The sequence below is a fragment of the Ambystoma mexicanum genome, chromosome 8, assembly GCF_040938575.1.
Source record: "Ambystoma mexicanum isolate Mex_15411 chromosome 8, UKY_AmexF1_1, whole genome shotgun sequence".
Taxonomy (NCBI): domain Eukaryota; kingdom Metazoa; phylum Chordata; class Amphibia; order Caudata; family Ambystomatidae; genus Ambystoma; species Ambystoma mexicanum.
Genome location: NC_090929.1, coordinates 1,382,504,027 through 1,382,530,866, shown reverse-complemented (window position 1 = coordinate 1,382,530,866; position 26,840 = coordinate 1,382,504,027). Strand labels below are relative to the sequence as shown.

Below are 26,840 nucleotides of genomic sequence, written 5' to 3'. Positions count from 1 at the left end.
TGAATTTTAAGTGGAATGTATAAATCAAGATCAATGAAAAAGTTTGTAACCAAACTATATCATTAATAAAAATAAAAAACATTAATTCGTGCTAATCTTTCCCTTGTAAAAAAGCTTTAAACAGTAACTAGATTTTTCTTTATACAAAACATACTGAAAACATTATACTTTTGTACACACATTGAAAGATTGATTTTTTTTACCTCTGAAGTAAAGGAGTAAGGATTTTATATTTTTTTCAAATTGTTGAGTTGTCATATAATGCTGAATTGTGCTGACTCTTATGTTTTGACTAGACCGAGAGATACTTAACCAATGCTCATTTCTCCACCATTGGATCTTTCATGGATTCACATGCTTTTTGAATATTCCCCGTTGTCAGGCTGGAAATGCTTGGTAATAATAAAGCAGATTATGTTTAAATTTGAAAACTGCTGTCACTTTAGTGCTCTATTATTTTGGTTCATTGTGCTCCACAGCCAATTGACAGGTCTTCATTAGCTCCACCCCCAGCGGCCATCTTTAGATTTATTATCGAACGTTCAGTGTAGAGAGCCCTCAAAAAATCTCTATTTGTTTGACGATTTTTCTACTATTTCTGCATTTTTTTTCGGATATTCATCAACTTTGCGATCCCAGGAACTTCCTCCACCAATCTGTGGTTTCGTTCCAGCTTGCCAGTTCCTCCAGATTTACTGTTTCAGTGTCCTCTCGTTGAGGCCTTGGACTCATCTGCGAAGGTATGGCTGACACCAGGAAGAAGTCTTTTCAAGGCCTGTGCTACCTGTCATCTAAAGAACATCTATTTGGAGGATCTCCACAATGACTGCCTCTACTGTCTTTATCCTAACCCCAAGATTTGCGAATGTTCAATCTGTCTGTCGTTCTCCAACAAGACTCTTTGAGACCGTCACCGGAGGTTAGTGCAGTGACTAATAGATTGTGCTGGAGCCTCTGATACAGCCTCGGTTCATAGCCATGCTTCCCTCTGGCAGAGCAGGCCACTGGAATGCACCTCATCATCCAAGAGCTCCAAGTCCTGCAATGACTCTTCTGTAAGAAAAGGACAATAAAGGGTCATTCAACCCAACCTTGGGCTGCCACCTCATCCACGACATTGCCAACATCACTGTCTATGATATTAGCGGAAACGATTTTGTCCACAAAGATTGCTTTGTCTTCGACTACTAAATGCCCATCAGCATCTTTTACTGATCTGCTCTCATCAACTCATCCACACATGGCTGATCGAAGACATCAATGACGCACAAACAGACCAAATCATTTGTTCTGTCGACGATCCTGTCGATGCCAATTACCGGCAGTGACTTTGTCGACAAAGGCTAAAGTACACTGAACTCCATCAACGTCTGTCACCACTATGACCACCTTGTCTGCGACAAAGGTGCACACCGACTTGTCGACGGCTCCATCAAGGCATTTCTACAGGTGGAGACTATGCTTCTGTTCTTTCTGCACTATCAAGGCCTATGCTTACCCATCCACTGTTTATGCTGGCCCGTATATCCTTCATCCTGTTCCTGGACCCATACTTCCATCTGAGGACATATTGCAACCTGCCACTCAGGCAATGTTTGAGCAGGGTGGGGTCTTCTCCGATGATGACGACACTGAAGGGCGTTTCTAGCATCTGCTGCTGTTGGAGTTTCCATGAGTATGATGTCCACAAGGAAGCTCTTTGCTCCTTCTTGGCCATCTCCAAAGTCTGCACCCATGCAATCAGAGCCTGCAACCTCTCCTTGGGCATCCTATCCACAATGCAAACTTTGGTGTCTAAGTTGCAGCATAGGCTTCCTGCTCATAGTGGACCCGTTACATGCTCCTCTACCGTCAGCTGTGCGAACTTCATGGGCACACACCCATGCTCTTCCTCTTCCACTCTTGGGGCTAGTGATACGGAAGATGACATCTCCCAAGGTGAGGTGTCTACGCACACTAACACCTCGGATGAGCTTGATAATATCATGCCAAGGGAAAATGAACCAAAGACTCTCTTCTTCATGACTCTCCTCCTGATGAAATCTGCTCCTTTCATGCTGTTATGTCCAGGGTTGCCAAGTTGTTTGATCTTTCCTGTACCAGCAGCAAGAAAAAACAATAGAGTCTGTGGTTGCCATACCTGTCCTTGACAAAATCTGGGAAGACAGTTTTTGGACCATGTGAAATCCTTCTTTTGCCCCTCTAAAGAAAGACCGATTTGGGAAAAAATAGAAGGCCCCTCCCTCTGCACCTTAATGTCTGCAAACGCACCCAGTGCAGCCCATAGTGTCAGTGGCAGCCCAGAAACATTCTGCAAATCTTTCCTCACCATGTTCAGTGCCACCCAACAAGGAGGGTGAATAGCTAGAACTTGTGGGAAGTGCATAATCTCCACAGCCGTAACAACCATCAAGTGGCTAATGCAATGGCTATCCTGTCCCAATACGAAAGGGAGCTCTGGCTCAAGATGGGCCCAATCTTAGATTTCCTTCCATATGACAAGAAGGATAAAGCTTTTGCCCTAATTTGCAAGCGGGAAGCTGCTTCTGATCACACAATTTCAGTGGCAGTGGCTATTGCAGACACTGGCTTCCAGTAAATGGGGAAACAGCGTGTTCTAAGCTGTCAGGGCTGGCTCAAGGCCACTAACTTCCATCCAGAGGTACAGTCGGAAAGTGGTGGACATGCCCTTCGGGGAAGACCTGTTCGGTAAGAAGGTGGACGACACACTTCAGGCCATGAAGACAGACACTGACCGCTTGGGATGCACTCCCCGAGTTGTGATGGGTCCCTGACCCTGGTTGGCAGACCTGGTTTCCTCCTACCAGGTTCTGTGATGATGAAGAATAGCTTGGGATACACTTCCTAAGCTGGTTGCCAGATCTGGTTCCTCCCACCGAGTACTGCGACAAAGGATAGCTTGAGATGCACTCCCCAAGCTGTGGTGTCGCATACAGACTTGGTTTACTCGCCTGCCAAGTACTATATTTTCTTGTAAGTCACTTACAGTTGGCTGCGGGTCCCAGACTCGCAAAGCAGGTTTCCAGTGGTGTCCCACTGTAAAGGATTCCAGTCGGGTGTCACACACCGGACCAGGACTCTTGCCCTTAGCCTAGGATGTAGCGCTCAATTAGAATACCTTTTCTTTATTTTCTACGAATTCCGATTGAGTTGGCACCCAACCCGTCTCACACCCCCTTTTACAAATACACCGGGTCACAATGGACCATGAATCAGGCTGGTGGGTGGTAATACAATATTTATTTATTTTAAATTCAAAGAAAATCACAGTTTGAATATTGGGCAGCAATCACCAATGGTGTGTTAATTACAGAATAAACGGATGAAATACACTTGGTTGACCTTCTACTAGAACATATGCACAGCAGAGATGAATAGGAACAATTTTACTGTTTGGGTAGATAGCTGCTGAGCTAAGACTTCCCCCTGCAATGCTCAAACCCCATTTAATCAAATTTTGAGTCTATAGAAAGGGGCAGCAAGGAGTCAGGGATATTAGGCAGCAAACAGAATTAAAATCTGACCTTCCCTCACGAAATGAGAGGCAAACCCTTTGCAATTGCATAAAATGATACTCGGAATTGGTAAATGATGAATTTAAATGTGCAGTTGAATAAACGAGTTAAATATGATTTATCACAGTATCAGGGATGTCATATCACAAAGGGCATACAGTTAAAAAAACAACTTGAAAGTAAGAACACAGTTCAGCCAAAATCACACGTTGAAAAGTTGCATTTTCCTCTTTTTTCAGTTTTAAATGTCAAAATGTTTTTTTAACAAAAACGGGTGAAATAGACAGAATCGGAATGCAATTATTAGGCTTGGTGATAGATGCAAATCGCAGGGATACTACAGAAGTGAAAGAGTGACTCTAGCTGAAAAACTGGATGAGATTTTTTCAAGGTGGAAGGAGATTCGGTTTTGGGAAAATAAAGCAGTTAAAAGAGAAAATCGGTTTAAAAAGAAAGGACAAGTTTGACTTAAACTAGATTATCAAGACTAGATTGTTAAAAAAAGACACGGTACGCTTCAAGGTTAATTTGCAAAGTTAACCTTTTCACCCTGCGTTCACCTCTATGTGGGAATTACTTAAATTATTCAAAATATGACTAAGGATCTATGCAAGACAGAAATGAATGGAACAATGGCGCTAACGCTTGGAGATCAAGGAAAGGAGGCACAGAGAATTCTGACAGTTTTAAACAAGTTACCAGGTTATGGATAGGAGTACTTAGAGAGTGGAACAACAACAAGGTATCAAGATAGGGTATGCTATGTGTTTCTATGGGATGGGGGAAATACTCACAATCTGCACTTGAGTTTGGGATTTGGGACAGTCAACCGGGTTTCTGGACTCAAAGGCTCTGGTCACCGCATGGCAGGCTCTCCTAACAGCAAACAGCTGGGCCTGTCTGGTCACTGGATAGCAAGGGTACAGCTGGCATGCAGGTAGTGGGTCAAAAAGCTGGTCTGGTCACAGGATACTCCCAAAACGATACTACAGCTTTTCCCCTTAGTTATTGCGATTTTTAGTGGGGTTTCTGGATCAATGGTCCTGCCTGGATAGAGTCAGCTATGCTCTGGCCTGGCAGTAGAATCTGGAATCTTACAGAGTGAAGGTAGAATATCTGGATACGCAGGCGCTGGAAAATTCAGAAGAGTGTCCTGTCTCTGTGAGCTTCCCCCCTTTATATAAGGCGGGTGACATCACAGGATTTATTGTTGGGCAGAACTAAGCTAAACCTACCCTTAAGAGCCAGATAGGTCAGCCTATGTTGGTCATCTCCTCAAGGAGTGGACTCCGTTTATGGGGTAGTGTTTTATGAGGTACAAAGCCATCCCACAGTCATTGTTGCACAAAATCAATTATGACATAAATCGCTCCTTTTTACAGTTGGCACTTTTGCAAATTACATAGGCAAATTACATATTTCATACAGAGCATAGTACTCCAACTCCCAGGTCTGTATGACATTATTTTGCACTTCTAATAATTTTTTGCGATTTCTAATGCGAACCGCTTCACCTAAAATTACCCAATTTTAGATGTGTACGTATTATCATAGTGCATATTTCCATTAATTTTTAACGTTCCACCATATGTACTTTTCCCATGATTCACATTTTCCTGGCGTTTGCGTCCGATACATGCTATGGACAGCCATGATATCTTGTTTTAAAGACACAAAAATTGCATTTAAACTGTAAAACGTTTACATTACTGCGTTGTCCGGTCATAGAAATAACAGTCTTAAAGTTTATTCATTAAAATAGTCTCTTGAGTCAGATGGGCTGGCGTTCTCCAGATATGGTCATTTCTGACCAGGCTACCACCAAATGTCAGTTTAGCCCAGGGTTGCCATAGAACTACTCTTTAGAGCTCCTTGGTTTGAGTGGATGGGAGGTGTCACTTCCAAAAGTCACACGTAGGTGTCCTAGAATCTGTTGTGTCAAGCTGGAGCCCAGCCACCAAGTCTGATGAACGTGTTACAGTCTCCCCCTTGGTCCATTCAGAGCTTCCAGATGCTGGTCTCCTTGGGGGGGGGGGGGGTGCAATGTCCTTTGAAAGCAGGGCAGGAACAACCTGTTCTGTGGCTTCCAGTACAGCCAATGCATTTATTTGTTTATTTTGTTTTCCTGAGCCCAAAAGGCAAGGCTGCTGGAATAAAACATTATATTAGATTTTAACCAAACCCCCCCTTACATTTCTAGGCAAGGACAGGGCCTTATTCAACATTACACTTTTAAAACAGATATTTTGCACATTTTGACATGTGGTGAATTCTGCTAGGATGTCCCTTTCAATTCGGTTTCCTCTTCCATCTGGATTCCAAACATTGTTTGCAGCCCTAGTCAGTTTCTCTTACACAGCAATCTGTTCAAGGCACAAGTCTGCTGTAATTGACATATGCACAGAGAGCTAGGGTTTCTTTTGAAGAGTCTATTTTTGACATTTTGTAGCATAAAAGTCAAGCGTTTTTCCGTATGGCTGAGAGTAACGTTTCTGGTGATTTCCCAGATCTTGCCTGACACAGCCTGTCATTCAGTGAGAAATGCTTTCTTTTGCAAAAGCACAACTTGAATATGGCTGGGCATAGTTGGGTCTTACTGGATCAGAATAGTATATTGTTGAACAGATGAAAAGAGCATCAGGGCGGCATCAATTTAAATGTAAAATATTTCTCTTTTCAATGGGAAATTTTGAGCTAGCAGCAAAGCAGTGCTGCTTTTCAATTCTCTTCTTTGGTGTGCATAAGAAAACACACTACCAGCCTTTCTCGGTGTGTTCCCTGTTTTATCTTGCCCCATAGGTGCTTGGCAACACAGTGCATCCATCATTTTGTAGCTGCAAAAACGCAGTTTTAAGGCAAGACAATAGTGCTCAACAGTGCCAGCGCAGCCATTTTGCTGGTGACTGCTGAAGCGCAGATTGGTGATGGATGGGAATTCTGCTGAGTGGGTAAATGTACCCCACACCGCCAAACTTGGTTCACAGTTCTTCCAAGTAGTATTCTCTTTACATGAGTGCGGGTCCCAGACACGCACTGCAGTTTCCAGCAGTATCCCGCCAAACTCTGTTCACAGTTGTGCAATTTAATAATCTCTTTAGATGGATTTGGGTCCTAGACACATTCATGTAGCTCTTTTGGCTTATCTGCCTGTTCCCACTGTCTCTGCCACTTTACAGGGCCCCTGGCTATTCCCCGCTCATCAGCTTACCTTATTTAATTATCTGCAATGTTCACGGCACATCCCATCTGTGCTAGGGATTTCTCTGCTTCCTTCGGTCGGCCAGCAGCTCTGCCCTTCTTGTGTCATCCTTGTCGGCCTGGCACTGCTCCTCCCTGGTTGCCGATTTTCGGGGGTTAAAGGAGCATTTTATCTGCTGTTCAAAGCGCTGTTGCTGCACACCAGACTAGCTTGACAGCGACCTCCTTCTTGATCGGCTCCCCGGTCAGCCTGCCTTCCTTCCCGAAGCCAACTCCGTCTCGTGGTTGGTTCCTCCAGTGCAGGCTTGATACCTGGTCAACTTCTTCTTTGTTTTTAACGCAGTTTCTCCTAATCGGCTGTTCAGAAACACTAGACTGTGCATCGTGGTTCTGATAAGAATTCGGTATTGCTTCGCGCCTCCTCCTCATCCCAGTACTGATCGAGTTCTGATCTTGTAACTCACTAGAGGTCCCCCTTATCTCAGTACCTTCTAGTTCTGTTTCACAGAGATAAATGGCATAGGAAGGTAGGGCTGGAGAGGGAGGAGTTGAAGGAGGGGTGAGGGGGTTATAGGGATAGTGTGTTCTCCCGAAATGGTTGTCATTGGTCCCAAAGTGGGTTTCCCCTCCCATAAGATCCACCCGCTGAGTACCACCACCAGGAGGACTTTTGGGTAGCAACCTCACCTCCCTGTCCTAATGGGAAGGGGCTCCTCCTATGGCAGCAGAGATGACATCCTGGGATTCATCACACTGGGAAGACACTTTTTTCAAAGACGTTCTACGATTTCAGGACTTCTTACAGGGCCCAGTCCTACCGATCCAGCACCTAACCCACATCATAGAGCTACAAGGGAAAGTCTCAGGCCTACAGAGAGAATCAGCGCGGTCACAGCTCTTTGCACACTAGGAGCCAATACTCAAAACACACCTGACCAGGCTCGCCATTGCCCCTTCACTTTCACACCCCAGTGGGAGGACGACGCTCAGATTGTTTTAAGCAGTGGCATTCCATCACCACAGACGAATGGGTGTTGTTGCTGATCCAGCAGGGACACATGCTAGAATTCATTGGGCGCCCACTTTCCATTCCTTCCTTGTCAAAGGTCGAGAAACACTTGCTGTTACTCCTTAGAAGTTAGTCTCTCCTCTCCAAAGTGGCGATCAAGCGCATCCCCCTTCAGCAACGAGATCAAGCAGTGCACTCTAGATACTTTCTCGTAAAGAAGAAATTGGGGGGGGAGGGGTTGGAGGCCCATTTGCAAACTATGCCGTCTGAGCAAGTTCCACCCCTTATCATATCCTCACACATCTGCAGGAAGGGGATTTCCCATTGTCATTAGATCGAAGTCACATCCCAATCCATCTCTGACACTGAAAGTACCTGCTCACTGTTGCATAAGGACATTTTCATTTCAAGGCCTTATCCTTTGGTCTCTGTTTGGCTCTGAGGGTGTTCACGAAGTGTCTGACTCCAGTGTCCTCTCATCTATGTTGCTCATGTTTGCATGTCTACCTGTACCTTGACGATTGGCTGGTGCGGGCGGCCTCTCTTCCACTGGTCCATCAGCACACAGAGGCCACAATCCATTGCTGGGATTCTCCATCAACTTTGCTAAATCCTCCTTGACCCCCTTGAAGCACGCTCTATTCTTGGCTGCTTGGCTGGACACGCTGTCCTGCAGCACTACCCCTTTGAAGGACAGAATGAAGGCCATACTAGCAAAAACTAGACTATCACAGAAGACGTTGGCTTCAGTCCGCATGTTGAAGTCTGCTGATAGGGATGATGTCATCCTGCATCCCGTTAAGTTAGCACTGAAGGCTTCGAATGCGGCCTCTATGGAAACAGATCTTCGGCGCATGGGAAGTAAGGATTTTTTCTGACGCGCCCCTTTTGCATTGCCCTTCGCTGGTAGATGCTTTGTTCCAATCTCACCCAGGGAGCACCCTTTCGTCTGCCAGACCACCAGGTTATGGTCACAAACGATGCATCTCTCGAGGGCTACGGAGCCTACACAGGTCACCTCCATGCCAGGGGTCTCTGGTCACCAGAGGAGAAAACACTACACATCATCATCCTGCTATTGCATGCTGTGTTCTGGGCCCTGAAGTCCATTCTACTGCAGCTCCAGGGTCGGGAGGTTTGTGTGTTCACGGACAACACAGCCACAATGTTTTGCATCCGCAAGTAAGGTGGCACCTGGTCCTCTGTTTTGTCCGCGGATGCTCAGGCCCTATGGGTTTGGGCTCTAGCCCACAATCTCTTCCTCATCCCTTCCATCTGCTAAGGATACACAACACAGTGGCGGATTCCTTGAGCAGGGAATTGTGATCCTGCCACGAGTGGGAACTTCTGGACGATCAGGCCCTCCGTATCTTCAGCAGGTGGAGAACACCAGATGTCAATCTGTTCGCAACCAGAGAGAACAGGAAATGTGGGGCTTTCACTAGCAGATTCCATCACGCAAGTAGCCTAGGGGACACCTTCATGTTCATGGTGAAGGCATGTTGCTGTATCTGTTCCCTCCAATTTCTCTTGTCGCTCGGGTGATTGGTGGAAACTGATATTGGTGGCCCCAGCTTGGTCGAGGCAATATTGGTTCTCGGATGTCATCCTCTGGTCGGCACCTCCCATGAAGCTGCCTCCGCTTTTAAACCTGCTGTCCAGGAACCATGAAGCAGTATTATACCACAAACTGGCCGCTGTCAATCCGAGGATCTTGCTCCTGTGTTCTTAGAATTTGGAAGAATATGTATGCCACCTGAGTGTCATTTTCTGGCAAAGGTCTGGGCTTCCTCTGGGGTTTCCTGCTACCAGAGCAAGTCGAAGCGTTTCTCTTCTTGGTGTTCTGATTGTGGCCTAGACTCTTTCCATGTACATGCTCAGGACATCTTGCCCTACCTTTTGTCTTTGGCGCGGGGAGGTCTGGATGATTCTTCCCTCAAGGAACACCTTGCTGCCATCTCCAGGTTTACACATTCCCCGTGGGATGCTTTCTCTGTGGTCCCACCGACTCATGAAGGACTTCCTTAAAGGGCTGTTCCATTCTTTCCCTCTTTCTAGAGCACCTGCTTCAGGGTGGTAGTTGAAAGCCGTTCTCTCCAAACCCATGGGACCTTCTTTTCAGCCTTTAAACACGGCCTCTCTGAATGTTTTATCCTGGAAGATTGCTCTGTTGGTTGCCATCACCTCCGCAAGACATGTGGGGGAAATCCAGGCTTTCTCATGCAGCCCAGCCTACTCGACTTTCACTGTCCTCTCCTGCTAAATGCTTTTCCTACTGTCATCAACTGGCTTACAGGCCTCTTCTGGGCATGCCCAGAGCCCATTCCACAAGGACTATGGCTGCTGCCACAGCTTTCTTCTCTGTTATTCCCCTACTGGTAATTGGCAGGCCTGCCAGGTGGATATCAGTGCAAACCTTCACAATGTTTTTCTGCGACGAAAGGGCTGCAACAGAGGAGACCAGGGTCGGCCAAGTAATGCTGCACAACCTGTTTGGGTGAGGTGAGTGTTTTCTGAGGTGAGTGTTTCCTTCAGGTCAGCTTTAACTCTGCCTATTATTGTTTGTGTACTACTTTGGAATCTATTCAAACACGTGAATTTATGAACGACCCGATGCTTGAGAAGGCATAAGTTACTTACCTGTAACTCCCTTTCTCCAGCATTCATATCTTTGTGAGAACACATAGGTGCCTTCCTTAAGTTTACTAGCATCTACTCCCTATTGCTGGCTTAGTTGTGCCCATATGATTTAGTAAACTGAATGATTAGATCTAAATTGAATTGCATGAAAGGTGCTTAAGCAATTGGAACCCTCAGTTGTTCCCAGCATAGCAAGCTTGGCGGTCAGGTTGATGCACTGTTTCTGGTACGCTCGTCTCTCTCCTAATAATGTTGAAAATACTACATTGTTCATGTTTTGTTTAAATAGATGTTGTGTTTCCTCTTTTTAAATAGATGCTTATTGCTGCCTGTGTACCACTATGCTTCCTGAGGTGCTTCTGCTGATATGTCAATATTTAACACTTTGTGGGGACATTCAATTAATGCTAGCCCAAAATGCAAATAACAGAGCTGCATATTTTGAAGAGTATAATTACCAAACAAAGGAAGATCATGAAATACTGCACAGTCTTCACCGTGAAGCCAGCTGCCAAGGTAATCTATATCCAAGCAAGTTTTAGTAAACTATTGTGAATTCACAGATCATAAAAGTTTGGGTGATTTTTCTTATTGTGCATGTGAATGTTATCTAGAATCTATATTGGGTAGAAAGTTCGAAGATTATAAATTACTGCAATACACTCATCTAATAAATACCATCCCTACAAAGACATAATAAGGGCAAAGGTGATGCAAGTTCTGGGTCCCATGCCACTTTCTATGGACTCATGTCACTTCATCTACGGAAGGGGAACAGAGCACTGTAGCCCTATACAGGCTTTGTGTCGTTAATAATCTGAAGTTTGGTTGAGTGCATGGCCAAGTACCCATCACAGTACACCCACTGGCTTGCCAAGACTCTATTTCGTTCTTTCTGCTACATGGTGGAATGTATTATTTTATTAAATGTAATGTTCTCTTTTCTTTTTTTATTTATATTGTTTATAGCCAAATTTTAAATAGCGCAAACTCAGAATGGCTTTGCCCTGAAAAGTCAAGTAATGTTCAACATAACAAGACCAAATAAGCTGCTGGAAAATGCAGAATTATACAACTTGATTTTTAGTATTCTGCAAGAAATGAGCAGAATGTTTTTACAAATACCACCGGAGGTCTAGTATATTTATGAATTGAACACTCATATTGTCACATGGGAGGATTAAATCGTTGTTTTTATTAAAGTGTACTGGGGTGATTATCCCGGGGTAGGCTGGGCCGTCCGCGGACCTCCAGGCTGGGAGGCCCCAACTCCACCCGTGTTCCCCAAAAAATGAGTATGACACACACACAAGAAGCAAGGCGGTTCTGCTGTTTATTAAAACAACGGCAGGGATGGGTCTAGGATCGTACGCGTCCGTCCAGACTCTCAAAATTCGTAGGACTCGCAGGTCATTTTTGCCGCAGTATGACGCGCTACTTGCGTCACCTGGGAAAGTTAGCGAAAAACCTATTGCCACTCCGGATTGGTTCCTCGAGTGGTAGTATAGTATACATATAGAGAGCAATATTAGTGGTTGAGGATGAGTCCGGTGGTATACTTGGGTTGTCCCTTCTATTAGATAGTTGAAAATTGTTACACGAAGACCCCTGGTGATTGGCTAATGTTAGTGGCGTCAGTGATGAGTGCCCCCCTGTTCTGATTGGTCCTCCCGCGAGCCCCCCAGTCTGGGACCATCGTTGTTCCCAGCTCGCGGTGGACCTGTCACTAGCAACAATGTGTAACCATGTGTTCGTGCAGACAATGTGCGGGTTTGCTCATAGGCTTGAGAGCAGGCCATTCCCATCGCTCTAGGTGTCCATCTGGTCATTTCATTGTTGCAACCTGTGTCCCAGACGTGGGACCCAGGCGACTTCTTCCTCGTGGGTCTGGCACCTTGTCAGGTTGGCTTGGTCATGTGTGGAGAGACCGTAGCTGGGGCGGAATTCTGCTCATTTAAAGTTGTATTTTGCTTCTGTGTGCTTGGCTTTGCTTACAGGTGTGACCTTGGCGCCAGCTGGTAGCATACGAGTTGCAACATCGTCCCCTTTGCTGTGAGCTCTCGCTGGGCTCGTTCTGCGTGATCAGCACTTGTACTCTCGCTCATTGTTACGCTCACCTGACTCCCACGGAGGCGCTGGCCAGGATCGTGCTGCTGTGACCTCTTCTAAGGAGTTGCGCGGGGCTCAGAAGATGGACTGGACCGGACTCCCAACTCCTGCTTGTCCGGCTTGCAAAAGTATCCTTCTGTAGGCGAGAATAAGGGATTAACTGTCTGCGGGGAATGCTACCAGCCTCCCCCTCTCCCCCCTCACCCTCCTCGAAACCCTTCTGTGCTTCCCGTGGCGTCTCACCTTAGGGTCTTGAAGGGCGAGCTCTCCTTCCTGCTTCTGATGCAGGGGCGCGTTGGTATCCAGTTACTTCACTGGATTCTTGGTTTTATGAGAACCAAACTTGCTTGGCTTCCAGGTAAGTTCCTTGAAAGGTTCCCCTTTTGTCCTTGCATCAATATGCTAATGTCAATGTCTTTTTTCCCCATAGGGGCCGGGGTACGGAATGCTGGGGAAAAGGCACCGATCCGAGATGCGAGGTGCAATCCCTGTAGAAATCAGGTAAGTCTTGATGAGCGTTTTTGGGTAATGTCTTTTAATTCGCTCATTGACGCTAATGTCTTTTTCCCCATAGGGGCCGGGGTCCGGAAACGCCTGGATGCGGCGCGGACCCGAAATGAAAAGGGAATGACCCAACAGGTAAGTCTTAACATGGAGGTTTAGGTTTCCTCATTCCCTTCTCTCTCTCACCTTTGCTCTTGTCTTTTTCTCCCTTGGCGTGGAAGCGTGGCTGCGAATCCGGGTGATCGCTGCTGAACATGGAGGCGCCCTGTGAAGGTGAGTGGAATGCGGCGCTGCGGCGGTCGATGCGATGTGCTTTTAAATTAAGTGTCTTCCTTTGCAGGATCGTCGGCGAGCTGACTCCGGAATGCGGATCTTGCAGGTAAAGTCTTTTCCTTCTCCTATTCTCTCTTTCTCTTCCTTTGTAGGTGAAGAGGATGCTGGCAGGCGTGGCAGAAGTCCGAATGCAGGAGCAAACACTATGAGCGTCCAGCTGCTAGATTCAGAACAACGCGAAGCATGTGCTGCTCTTCGGGTGTGGTTTAAATAGCCTGGAAAGTAGTTCCAGGTATGTATCCTTCCACTCAGATATGTATTCTTCCTCAGACCACACCCGAGTGATAAAGTAGTCCAAAAGATAAAGTAGTCCCATTCAGTCCTCAAGAGGGCCTGGATGTAGCAGCACGGTCTGCTTCAGGTAAGTGCACATTAAAACACTTACACACATGTCTTGCTTTATGAGCCTGGCGCCTAAGGTGCCAGGACTGGGGTCCAGAATGAGCCTGGCGCCAAAGGCGCCAGGACTGCGTCCAAAAGGCCCCAACTTGGGCCTGCTGAGACGTCCTTGGGGAAAATGATGTCTGCCTCTGGGGTTGCTGGGCTGGGCCTGGCTCCTTGGAGGTAGGCATCATGACACTCATTCAGTGTTCATGGCAGTTCTTGCTTGCGGCCTACTTGGGCCTGGTTCATGGGTGGGGGATGTGTAATGCACGGCACCTGTGTTGCGGTTTGACATGGCTTCATAGGCAGTATTACGTCTTCCTTATATTCTCATCACGATGTGAGGGGTGGGAGAAGCGTCAGCAAGCGTATATGCGAGTGTTTTATGCGTCTTGCGTTTCTGCATTACTAAAAAACCTATGTGAAAAATAATAAAGATGCGCGTCAGTGGGTGTATCCGTCACCTACGTCATAGCACTGAATATATTCTTCGTGTGGGTTGGTGCGTGAGTGACCAGTGTGCATGGTGGCATGTGTGTTCTTGGCAGTTGGCTAGGTCGTTATGGCATCTCTAACGATGTGGGTGCTTGTTGTTGAGGTCTTAGTCGAGTTCATCCATGCCGCAATTGTCGGCTTGAGTAGGGCAGGGTGTTGGGCATATCCTTATGTTCTTGAACCAGGAGACGAATTCATCTCGTGGTGGGTGTCTGGGCCGCGATCCTCTATGCCATGGTCGCGAGGAGATTGGGGGGAGCTTTTTCTCCCATTCTCCCACTTCAGTCCCCCCTCTGGTCGACTTGTCGACCACAAACATATCTTTTTCTTTATCTCATCTTACTCTTCATATTTTGGTCACTCCTCCCAGGTGTCCATAGTGGTTGACATGGTCTTCAAATGACCAGTACATATATACACAGCTTCCTCCCAGTTTGCAGTATACCCATCTTCCGATATAGCTCCTCGGGTTTCTTGGGTTCTCAAGCTTTACGGATGGTGGGTCTAAGTGATTGGTGATGATCTGTTTGTGCAGTTTCTCTCTTTCCTTTATTATCACGTCGGTGTGCTGGTCATCGTCAATTGGCATCAAGGGGTGCATGCCAACCATTTCGATCATTTCGTCTGTAGTGCGTGCCTTCCTGGCCTTCCAAAACCTTATTACAATCAATACAGCTGCAACCAGTATTATGCATCCAACTATTATCTTCAGCCCGTCCGACAGCCATGATGGCATCCATGACCATAACAATGAAAATCAGCTATTATCCTTCTTTACTCCTTTACTTTCTTCCATCATCTTGGAGTGCATCTGGGCCAGTTGTGATACTGCTTCAGTAAGTGTACCATTATCTGCATCATTAGCAGGAATAAATGTGCAGCATGATTGTCCTATTTTTGCACAAACTCCTCCTTCCATTGCTGTGAGAAGATCCAGTACATATCTGTTCTGTAGTGCTACCATTCTTACCGCTCGCAGCTCCTCTTTTATGGCATTGAATCAGTTTACTGTTGAATTAATCGTCATCATTAGTTCCCATCGGGTGATCTGGACCCATTTAGCGTTTGCATAAGCTTGCAGTCCTGGGTGTATTATTGACAAGAAGAACATTGCAGCCCTGCTGAATAATCTATGTTCTGGTGGAATATAAGTGAGTGCTGTTTCCGACCTTCCCCACAGGTAGTTTCCTGTCAGGGGTTCTCCTTGTCTCTTTATCCTTGTTAGGACATTGTTGTTGTTGTTCTCTCCCTCCTGTTATTGTAGGGATCTCCTCTTCCTCTTGTTTCCTTCATCCATTTTGGGGAAATTGGCCATGTTCACATGTTTTTGGGGCACCACTAGTGATGGTACGTTGATGTGTACCATTGTGCATATACCATTCCACAACGGAGGCAGGGTGTGATATGCCTTATCTCCGCAGGCCCAATAGTGATCCATTATCACTGCCGTTCCAGCACCCCCCTCTGGTAATTCTAACACACTTCCACAGTTGGTGTTATATCTCACCTCCACATCTCCTCTGTGTTGGTAGCATAACTTGGGCGCGGTCAGCGGTAGTATGCTTATTGGGTCTTCATCCTTCTCCATCCATGTCAGCATGGGTACGTATTTGCCCCATGTCGTCCAACATCTGTCGTTGTGTTCCTGTATGGTGGTAATATTTTCTCTTATCATGTTGCTACCGACCACTCCTATTTCCCATTCATTGTTCATGTATACCTTCCCTCTTATTGTTATCAGTGGCCTTTCCCAACATCCTTGTATACCAGGAGCTTCAGTGGCGTACCAATCACATGGTAGGTATTGTAGTGTTATTTTCTTCATTTCTCCCTTTTCAGGGCCATGTATCTTTTTTTTTCGTCATGTATCTGAACGATTCAGCGTGTAGACTGCTCTTATGGTAACTCCAATATGACTTGAGGAAATTGTTTTCGTATGGGTATGTGTCTCTTGTTTCCCACTGCATTCTCACCACCGTTCCTTGAAATCGTCCTCTCGTTTGAAATTGTGCCAGATATACTATACATCGCGCCGTCTTTTCCTGTATTTCTGTGGCGACGAATGTCCGTGAAGCGCTCATGGCGTATGGGATCAATGAGCACACATAACAGCTATCTTCTGTTGTCTGCTTACCAATTTGGTCATGTGCTGGTACCACATATTGTTTGAGACGTGTGCTGAATCTGTTATGTAATTATCAATACCCTTGTTATCAGTATATGTGCTGCGTTTAACTCTACTTCCCTTATCCGTAGGGTTGCTAGTACCAACTGGCGTCATACCTGTTGCAGCCGTGGGAGGGGGCATGTTAGTTTTGGGTCCAGCCATAATATTGATAGCATAACTTTTCTGCCATACAGAGGCAGCCAGCAGACCAGTGATGACCAATACTCCTATCATTTTTATTACAAGAGCTAGTCTCACCGGCATTTTGCTCTTACCTTGCTGCAGTCCGGCAGCTTATTCTTGCGACGTTAAAGGTGCCCGCCTAAAAATCCTCAATACGCTTATTATTATTGTTAGTTGTTGTTATTAAGCTCTCCCTATCAAGTAATCGTTCAGTGCCCAGACTAAGAGCTGTTCCCACGCTAATCTTAGTGATCTATCTCTTAGAGCCGGTAAGTGCTCGTGAAGATGGGGTAATGATTGTTCTATGGCCAAAACAAATGCGGTGTAATATACGCGTACCCTCCTTCTTTTTAGGTACTTTGGTCTTCTTAAATGATATACAAATTGGTGTGATAGGGCTTCAGGGGTGTTATCATCCGTGGGCAGCATCTACTCCTGGGCATAGTACACTGTTAGTTACTTATTTTCTTAACAATACAATTATACACAGTACCTGCATGTGCGAGAGAAGAAAAAAGAGAAAACATACAAGTGTTTTATATGTGTGTGTGCGCAATACCCACGTTTGTTATACAACGTCCTTCAATCGGGGGTGACCTTAGAGGGGAGGGGACTGGGGCTCAATTGGGCAGAAGTTTACTTTGTGATCTCGTGACCATGGGATGGGCTGTGGGCAAGCGTCCAATGTCTATCTCAGTAGTTGCCTCTGGGGAATCTGGGGGGTGATCAGGTGTAGTGACACTACTGTCATCAGCTGTGGTCAATGTCTCCTTCTCTGTAGCCGATGCTGTTGATGTCGTTGCTCTTCCAATGGCCCTGTTGTTAACGCTCGGACGGGTCTGGAGTTTGTAGATCTTTACGTCATGTAGGTGATTCCAGGCACGCTTATCCTGCAATTTCACCGCTCTGGTAGCTACCTCCTCTACCAAATGAGGACCATTAAAGCGTGGGCCGTTCCACTTTCTATTAAAGTTGCGGAGTAGCACATGGTCACCTTTAGCAATAGTGCATAGTCCTTCCTTTCCCAGTTCCTTGTTGGTGTCTTCTTGTTGAGAACTCTTCGACCCGCCCCGCGTGCGCTCGAGCTGTTGAGATTCAAACGCTACACTAGTAATCAAAGACACATATTGATACATTTCGTCACCAAGAACAGTTGCAGTGTTTTCATGGTCTGTGAATGCTCTTGATGTAGGCGTTAGTGGAAGGCGCATTTGACGTCCTGTCACCACCTCGTGGGGAGTGAGGTGGTGGTCAGACCCTGGCCTATTCCTTAGCTCAAATAGAGCTAGCGGAAGACAGTACAACTAGCTCTTCTTGGTTGTCTGCTGAATTTTTGCGATTTCTTCTTTCAATAGGCCATCCAGGCGTTCACATATACCGTTGGCCTGCGGGTGATATGCACATGCAAATTTATGTTTAATACCCAGCAAGGACGTGATGTGCTGAAACATTTCATTAGCAAAGTGTGGGCCGTTACCTGACCGCAGCACTTCGCACACACTCCACCTGGGGAAGACCTCTCTCACTAAAAATTTAGCTGCTCTGAACGCATCCGCGTGTGAGCAGGGTCCGGCTTCGATCCACCTGGAGAATGGGCATACCACTACAATCATATACCTATGTCCTTGACATACATTGATCATATCAACGTAGTCGATATGAATGTGTAGGAAGGGTCACTCTGGCCGGGGTGCAGTACCTTTTATCACTTGCAGCGTGTGACCGGCCGTGAACTGTTGGCATGTGAGGCAATTGCTGATGAAATTTGTTACATGAGAATTTAACTCGGGGCAGAACCAATCTTCCCTAATTCGTGCTGCAATTACTTCCTTTCCTGTATGTGCTGGATGATGGAGCTGGGCCAGGGCGGTGTTCAACAGTGCCAACGGCATGACCACCTTTCCAGTGTTATTTTGACGCCACAGTGCGTCAGTTGGGGACATCGTACATCCTCTTTTTACCCATAGTTCCTTTTCTGTCATTGGTGCGGCTGCCTGTAATTCCATTATCTGTGTTGCGGGGAGATGGGTGTACCCTTCTTTATTCATCTGTTTTGCCATCCCCCTCTCTGACTCTGGGGGGTTCCATATTTCGCCAAAGTATGCCGCATGCTTGGCATGTGCGTCTGCTGTTTCATTCCCTTTCGAGATATGGTCGTCTCCATTAGTGTGTGCCGGGCATTTAACCAAAGCTATCTCTTGGGGATCATTAATTACTTCAATTAATTCTGCTAACAAAAGAGCATGTTGCACTGGGGTGCCATCAGCTCTCCTAAACCCTCTCCTCTGCCATTTTATCAGCCCTGAGTGGACGCTTGACGTGACATATGCACTATCAGAATATATAGTAACTCTTTTGTCAACGCTTTCCTTCAACGCCAAGATCAGTGCAACCAATTCCGCTGCTTGAGCCGAATAATGCTGTGGTAACTGTACGCATTTTACCGGGACATACATCAAATCATCTGTCATTTTTACAACTGCTTCCCCAGTTCTCCTTATCCCATCACTTTGGTCGATTGTTGATGACCCATCAATGTACAAAATATCCCCCCCCCTTAAGTGCATCCTCTTCAACTTTTCTAGTGCACGAGTACGTTTCGATAGTCTGTGTACAATCGTGAACATAATCACCTTCCTCAATAACTTCCGCTATAAATCTTGCTGGGTTAACTGTACTGCATCTGACAATTGACAATTCGGGTCTAGACAAGATGATCTCATAACCTGACGCCCTCTGTGTGGTTAGTGTGGACTTAGGCTTATTCAATATTGCAATTATAGCGCATGCTCAACAAATAGTGTGGTTGGGCACCCCATTGTAATCGATGATGATTTCTCCACCGCAAATGCAGCTGCGGTGAGGCTCTGTTCGCAAGGGAAATGTCCTAGCATGACAGGGTCCAAGTGACCGCTGTAGAACGCTATTGGCTTGTGTCCCATGCTGGTTTTCTGAGTCAATACTGCTTTCATTACTGCTGAGTCGCAATGCGAAAAGATAAAGAACTGTCGTTCATAATCTGGGGTGGCTAGTACCGGAGCAGTGGATCTGGCGTGCTTCAACTCGTGAAATGCCTCCTTCATTTCCCTTGTCCATCCCAATGTTTTGTCCCCTTTGTGTGCTTCTCTCAATGCCTCAAGTAGGGGTCCTATGTATGAGCTGTAGTCAAAAACCCATGCTCTACAGTAGTTGCATAATCCCAGGAACTGCTGCACCTCCCTCACCGTTTGTGGTTGTGGCGTGTTGGATATAGCTTGTGCTCTTTGTGGTGCAATCTTTCTTCCGTGCTGGGATATTAGTTGACCAATGTATAGTACCTGTTCCTGACAGTACTGTAACTTTTCTTTGTCTACCTTGTAACCCTTTTCAGCCAACACTGTCAGCATTTTCATTGAGTCCTCCCTGCACCTTTTCTCGGTTGTGCTGCAAATTATTATATCGTCAACATATTGCAGCACCGTACTTTCTAATTCAATGTTTCCCAAGTCCATCTGTATTACTCTGTTGAAAATTGAGGGTGACTCGCAGTACCCTTGTGGTAACCTGGTGTGTTTCCATTTTGTGTTCCTGTATGTGAAACTTGTCAAGTCTTGTGAATCTGGGTGCAGGGGTATTGAGAAAAAGGCATTTTTGAGGTCAATCACGGTGAACCGTGAGGCCTCTGCCGGAATTCCACATAATATTGTAGCTGGGTTTGCTGCTATGGGGTATTCTGCCTCTACGATGTTATTCAAGGGTCTGAGGTCCTGGATAAAATGCCAAGACCCTCCTTTAGCTTTGCGTGTTACATGGTGATTCTGTTGGTACCAATATGCCATTATTTATCAGGGCCGTTATGGTTTCGTATATGCCCTCATCTGCCTCTTTTGATAGTGGGTATTGTTTCACTCTAGGTAGTATTGCACCCTTTTTCAGCTTTATTCTTACTCCTCCGATACTCTTTATGCAGCCCACGTTTTAGGGACTGGTGGTCCACAGTGATGCTGGAACCTTAGCCATATCTTCCCCGTAGACTGGAACTGGGGTGGATGCGGGTGCCTCAAGTGCCATGGCCATTTTCTGTGCCACTTGTTTATACGTCACTCTTAGCCATATATCTACACTCATCATAAATACCATCTCACCTTCTTCCCTGTCTTCTGAAAAGAGCTCTTCATCGGACACCTGGGTGAGCCTGCATGCCTCAGCCAGTGCTATCACTGCTCTCCATGTTCTCCCTTCCCGGTCTTGGGCATGTACTGCAATATAATCAGCAGTTGCTATAATACTCTCGATGCTCACCGAAATCACCTTCCCTTCTGGTTCATTGGCTGGTGTCTCAGGCCTGAACAAATATGCTGCTGGCCTCCTCCAGATCTTTCCTTCTATTCCTGGCATCCAGGCGAATGCCATGTCTGTTCCGTACTGGAACAGTACGCCATCCACTGGCTCTGCCCGAGCTACTGTCTGGCTACAGTACACTTGCAGTATTTGTCGTGCAGTAAGCATGTTTATTCCTGGTGTGGAGCAAATTATGCCATCCTCCGTGAAGGAGATTGTCATATTTAATCTGCTCATTATGTCCCTCCCAAGTATGTTCACTGGCAACTCCCTTGAATACAGGAGCGGGACAGACATGTCATAATCTCCAATAGATAAGGAGATGTTATCAGTAAAGGGAACCAACCCCCTAGCCCCAGAAAATCCTTGGGTGTTCATGGCCTCACCTGACATTTTGAATCTACCCTCCTTTATACAAGACCTGGTTGCCCCAGTGTCAACAAGGAATGATAATTGTTTGTCACCTATCGTTATCTCAATGTGTGGTTCCTCCGCACTATTAGGTGTTATCGACAGGATGGGACACACCAAGGACGTCTGTGGGCTGTCCTATTGTGGGTATAATGACTGACCGCTTCCAGTGTAAGGGTTGTGTCCCAGGATAGTAATCCTTCACAACTGTGTTTGTTGTAGCTGTGTATCGGTGGGGGATAACTTATGGTCCTGTATTTGAGTGAGCTGCTGCACTCGCTGCACTTGGTGTTGTTGTGTTATTGCCACCTGTTGTTGCGGTAGTGAATATGTCTGCGGCTGTTGTTGTGTTGCTAATTGCTGCTGTGTGCTGCTCTGTTGTACCCCTGTGGTTGTTGGTAACCCTGCTGCTCCCTCATAGACCCTTGTTGTCCTTGTTCCCCTCATGCTGGTGGGGAGGTTCTCATTCTACACGTACGTGACATGTGTCCTAACATCCCACAAACCCAGCATACAGGTGGTTGCCTGGTCTGCCATGGGAAACCTCCTGCATTATCTTGGTACCCTGGTTGCCCGGTGGGGTGGAAACTTCGAAATCCTCCCCCTTGCTGTTGTGCAGGTTGGCCATATCCCTTCCCCCTCATCATTCCTCCCCTTCCCCTGAGGTTGTTATAATATCCATTTCCTGGTACCATATACCCTCCTCCTATGTTAGCCGTGTATGGTGGGGGTGGTGGCAGCTGTTGTGTTATAAGTCGGGGTGATTGTGGTAGTGGTGCTATTTGTAATTGTGAGGGATCCTGTGCGGCCACTACTTGCGTAGGGTTTGGTGTCATTGATGTTGGTGTTGTTATTAGTGCTCCTTCCATGGTGTATTTAGTCAGTTTTTTCTGCACTAATTTAGCCTCTTCCGCTTTTCTATCTTCTTCCTTTTGTTTCATCTTTTCTTGCCACATCCTACAATGTACTATTGTCAATTGTATTTCCGGCCAGGCCTTGGCTTCCATCCCTACTATTTTCTTCAATTGTTTTTGTACTGTCTCCGGAAGCCCTTGTATTAGTATGTGGTAAAATATTGCCGGTGTCTTGTCCCATTGCTCTCTAGTTTCCATACTCCACTTCTCCTGAATCTCGTGGATATAATCAACAGGATCTTCGTTCTCACGCATCTTGCGTGACGTAATTGCTCCTATATCTGAGCTGTCTGGGTATTGTACCCTCAGAGCTTGCCATAATGCATGCCTGCAATTCGCGAATGGCGCCCCGTCATGTGATGTGTTCGTTATTGTGACCCCGGGGAAACCCGCTCTCTTCCAGATGTCATCTGCCGGCATCCCCTAATATTGATATTAATAGGCCCTTCACGTCTCCTACTGCTAGTTTGTGTCCTGCAGTGTGCTTTTCCATCTCGTATATCCATTTTCCCGCTCCTCCACTTAGTGATGGGAGCCTACACTTTATATTTTCCTTATCGGCATGCTTCCAAGGGACCTATTGTGGTCTAACACCCCCCCCTCTCCAATAGCGGCATTAGATTGTGTCCCTTCTGTCCCCCCAGTTGTCGCAGTGTGGAGTCCGTATACCCCTCTTCTTCTTCTGTGTCAACTAGATCATCTGTCATGTCCATATTACCGCTGCTCGTTGTAGCTTCCCCTTCTCTTATTATTTTCTTTATTTAATGTGGGTGTGTGTGTCCGTTCTTCCTGCCTACGTCCGGGGAGATCTCTAAGCCTGCCGGCATAGGGGGTGTGTTCAGGAGCGGGTGTGGGCAGACATGTTGGGCGGAATGATGCGGGTGTAACTGCATGTGTTTGCCCTCCCGCCACTTCTCGTTCTTTCTCCTCACTTCCCCCCACTTCTTCCTTCTTTCTGCATGCCCATGGTGATTCCCGGTTGGTGCGGGAGATGTACAATTTGTCTAAGCTTTCCCTATCGCCGCTTCTTCCTTCTCCCCCCATTCCTTCTTCTTCTTCGCTGCAGAATTCATCCAGGAGCGGCAACCCCCAATCTGTCCTTTTCCCCCTAATCGTCACTGTTTTTAAGTCTATTAAATCCGTTCCTTCCTCTTCTCCTTTACCAATTGCTCTCCTTTGCGCTGATGTTGTGGCTACTTCTGCATCCTGACGTACATATGTCCTTACCCCACTCTCCCCTTTCCTCTCTCTTCTTTCCCCTTCCCTCTTCGCCACTATTTCACCACCTATTTCCTCTTTTCTTTTTCAATTCCTCCATCACCTCACTACTCACCTTCTCTAATATCCTTTCTTCCTCTCTCCTCCTTTCCCATCTCTCTCTCTCCCTTTCTAATATGCTTTCTATTACTTTACCTTCCTCGTATTTCCTGGTGCTCTCGGATAGTATTTTCTTCTTCCATATTTCCATTTCCTTTTCTTTCTCTTCTTCCTCTCTTTTCCTGTCACGCTGTGCTGCTCGAGATACCCTTTCTGCTATCGCCTTCATCCTTTCAAATTCCCTCTTCCGTTTTTCAGTTTGTTCCCTCATTCTTTCTAACTCATCCTTACTTTCCTTCCTTTCCCTCCTTCTCCCTCGTTCCTCTTTCTCAAGCTGTTCGATCAGGGCGTTTTGCTCATTCCTTAATTCTGCCAATCGTTCCTCCAACATCTCCTCCTCTGCTCGTAACAGCTCCCCTTCTCTCCTTTTATCTTCCTCCCCTCTTATTTCACTGCTACCCTCATTGTCCTGGTTCAGTCTCCGTACTACCTCCTTTTCTTCTCCCGTTAGTGTCCCTCGCAATTTTAACAGCACCTGCGCGGCTACCCACTCGTCATGTCCTATGGTTGAGATTGGTTCTTCACTACTCTTCCCTTCCTTTGCATGCATCTTCGTACAAGTTGGGCCTACCGTACTTGTCACCTCCTCCCCCCCTGTGTAGCTACCTGTAGCTGTATATGGTGGTGGGCTGTACGTGGGGTTCGAATATCCCTCAGCCGCCGTTAGTTGTTGCCTTACTGCTTCTCGTAGTTCCGTCACAGGATATAACCCCCCTTCTTCCTTCTTCACTACTTTCGCTAAGGGCATGTCGTCGGTCCTTTCCTTCTTTACTTCCATTTCATTTGCGATGCTAAGCTTTTCGTCCCCCTCTCGGTCTCTTCACGCGCACTGTGCGCTGTCAACCTCCTTTTCCCCATTTCCCTCTTCCTCCTTAATCTTCTTCCCCTCCTTCGTTTCCTCCAGAGTGAACATCCCGGTTGGTCCTGGTCGGGACCCCTGGAACATCCTCCATAGGTTAAACACCTCCACGTGATGCACCAACTTCTTCCCCTTGTATGTGTTATGTATGTGTGTCAGTAGTGAGTGTTGGACGTACGGTTCGAAACTGCCGTTAGGCGGCCAGGGTGTCGTCATTTTGTTGTCTGTCCCTTGTGTCCATTCTATGCTGTATTTGATCAATTTTTCCCTATGGAGCGATAGTGTTTTACACATATGCTGGAGTGGGGTAGTGAGGGTATTCCCCGCACCCTCCCGATCCTAACCCGTATGACATGGTTACACTGTGTTTTTAGCTCCCTTCAGTATAGTTGTCATTACCTGGCCCCGTAGTTTGGGGACTTGCGACCGTCCGCTAAAAGAAAAACAGTCAAATATAACAATTGCAAATATGCTGTCTTTTCCTGTGTTTGTTTTTCTTCCTTAATACCGTTACGGCCCCCTGCGGCCACGGCGCACGAAGCCCCCTGCGGCTGCGTGCCCTGTGTGACATGCTTATACAGCCGTCCCACTTTTCTCCTCCCCTCCTCCTAGCTCACTCGGCGTGGCCGGCGTTCTCCGTGCACGGTCACTTCCCCCTCTCCACCTGTCCCGTATTTGGGGTGGCCGACAACCTCCGTGCGCACCCCCTGCCCTCTATTCACTTCCCCATCCCCCTTCAACAATGCTGTGTGGTCAAGATATCCTATGAAAGCCCTGCGGGTGACGTCACCATCCTCTTCCAAAAACTACCGGTAAGATCTTTTACACTTCAGAAAGCTCGCAATAAGTTTTTACTGTTTGTCCCCGTTAACCCCACAGCTGTCCTCTTGTTACGCCTGGAACAAGGTAACCAACAATATACTCGTATAATCGGACTGTGCACGCTGCGTCGCCTCGCGTGTGATACGCCCCTCAACGGGAGGGCTTAACCAGCCAATTATCTTCCGTACTAGGTAACAAGTTAGCTACCACCTACAGGAAAACGTCATCTATCGAGTTTCACTGCTCGATCAATAGGGATCCTCATCTACTCATTGATCAATAGCCGCCAATTCGTAGGAAAGCCACACACACACACACACACACACACACACACACACACACACACACACACCCCCCCCCCCCTTACTGGTGGCCACGACATAGGCCAATCAGTGTCTACGAGCAACCGCACGTGGTGCTTTCTTGCTCCACCCAGCCTTTTCCGTGACGTGGTAGCGGACGGCTCTCGCGCCTGTCCTGCTACCATTCACTTCACCGTCAACACTAATTGATCAAATCTTCGCCGCACACCTTAGTAACACCTCCCACCTCCCTTATTTCACTCCTTCCCCCTCCCTCACAATCTCACATTGCTTGTTGGGTTCACCAAGTTCTCTTGATGCGGGGCCGCTCGACTGCGTGCACCCCTCCAAGCGGCTCGCCACCTCCCCTCGTCTGGACCACGTCTGGACACTCGCCAACCGCGGGCGGGATACTTCTCAACCGGCTCCCAAGGGCCAATATCCGGATTGTGCTGTCCGGTCTTCTCGCAGTTCTGCGATAGTCCTGTAGTCCTCAAAAAGGGGGCAGCGGCAGAGGGGGGCCCGCGCCGCCGGGCCTCCTTGCAACGAGAGGCCTTGGAAAAATGAAAAGGTAGATCGTAAACAGATCTCAGCAGTGCCTCCAACTTGTTGGGGTGATTATCCCGGGGTCGGCTGAGCCGTCTGCGGACCTCCAGGCTGGGAGGCCCCAACTCCTCCCGTGTTCCCCAAAAAATGAGTGTGAGACACACACAAGAAGCAATGCGGTTCTGCTGTTTATTAAAACAACGGCAGGGATGGGTCTAGGATCGTATGCGTCCGTCCAGACTCTCAAAATTCGTAGGGCTCGCAGGCCCTTTTTGCCGCAGTATGACGCGCTACTTGCATCACCTGGGAAAGTTAGCGAAAAACCTATTGCCACTCCGGATTGGTTCCTCGAGTGGTAGGGTTAGTATAGTATACATATAGAGAGCAATATTAGTGGTTGAGGATGAGTCAGGTGGTATACTTGGGTTGTCCCTTCTATTAGATAGTTGAAAATTGTTACACGAAGACCCCTGATGATTGGCTAATGTTAGTGGTGTCAGTGATGAGTGCCCCCATGTTCTGATTGGTCCTCCCGCGAGCCCCCCAGTCTGGGACCATCGTTGATCCCAGCTCGCGGTGTACCTGTCACTAGCAACAATGTGTAACTATGTGTTCATGCAGACAATGTGCAGGTTTGCTCATAGGCTTGAGAGCAGGCCATTCCCATCGCTGTAGGTGTCCATCTGGTCATTTCATTTTTGCAACCTGTGTCCCAGACGTGGGACCCAGGC

At 47.0% G+C, this 26,840-nt stretch overlaps 1 protein-coding gene across 1 annotated transcript in view; it reads left to right on the top strand.

Moving 5' to 3' along the window:
- The window catches only part of EDRF1 (erythroid differentiation regulatory factor 1), a 1,702,580-nt gene that overhangs the window by 888,234 nt on the left and 787,506 nt on the right, over positions 1-26,840 (top strand). The window contains exon 16 of the mRNA XM_069611509.1: positions 10,699-10,899. Coding sequence (XP_069467610.1) covers positions 10,699-10,899 — 201 coding nt within the window. The remainder of the gene's footprint in view (positions 1-10,698; positions 10,900-26,840) is intronic.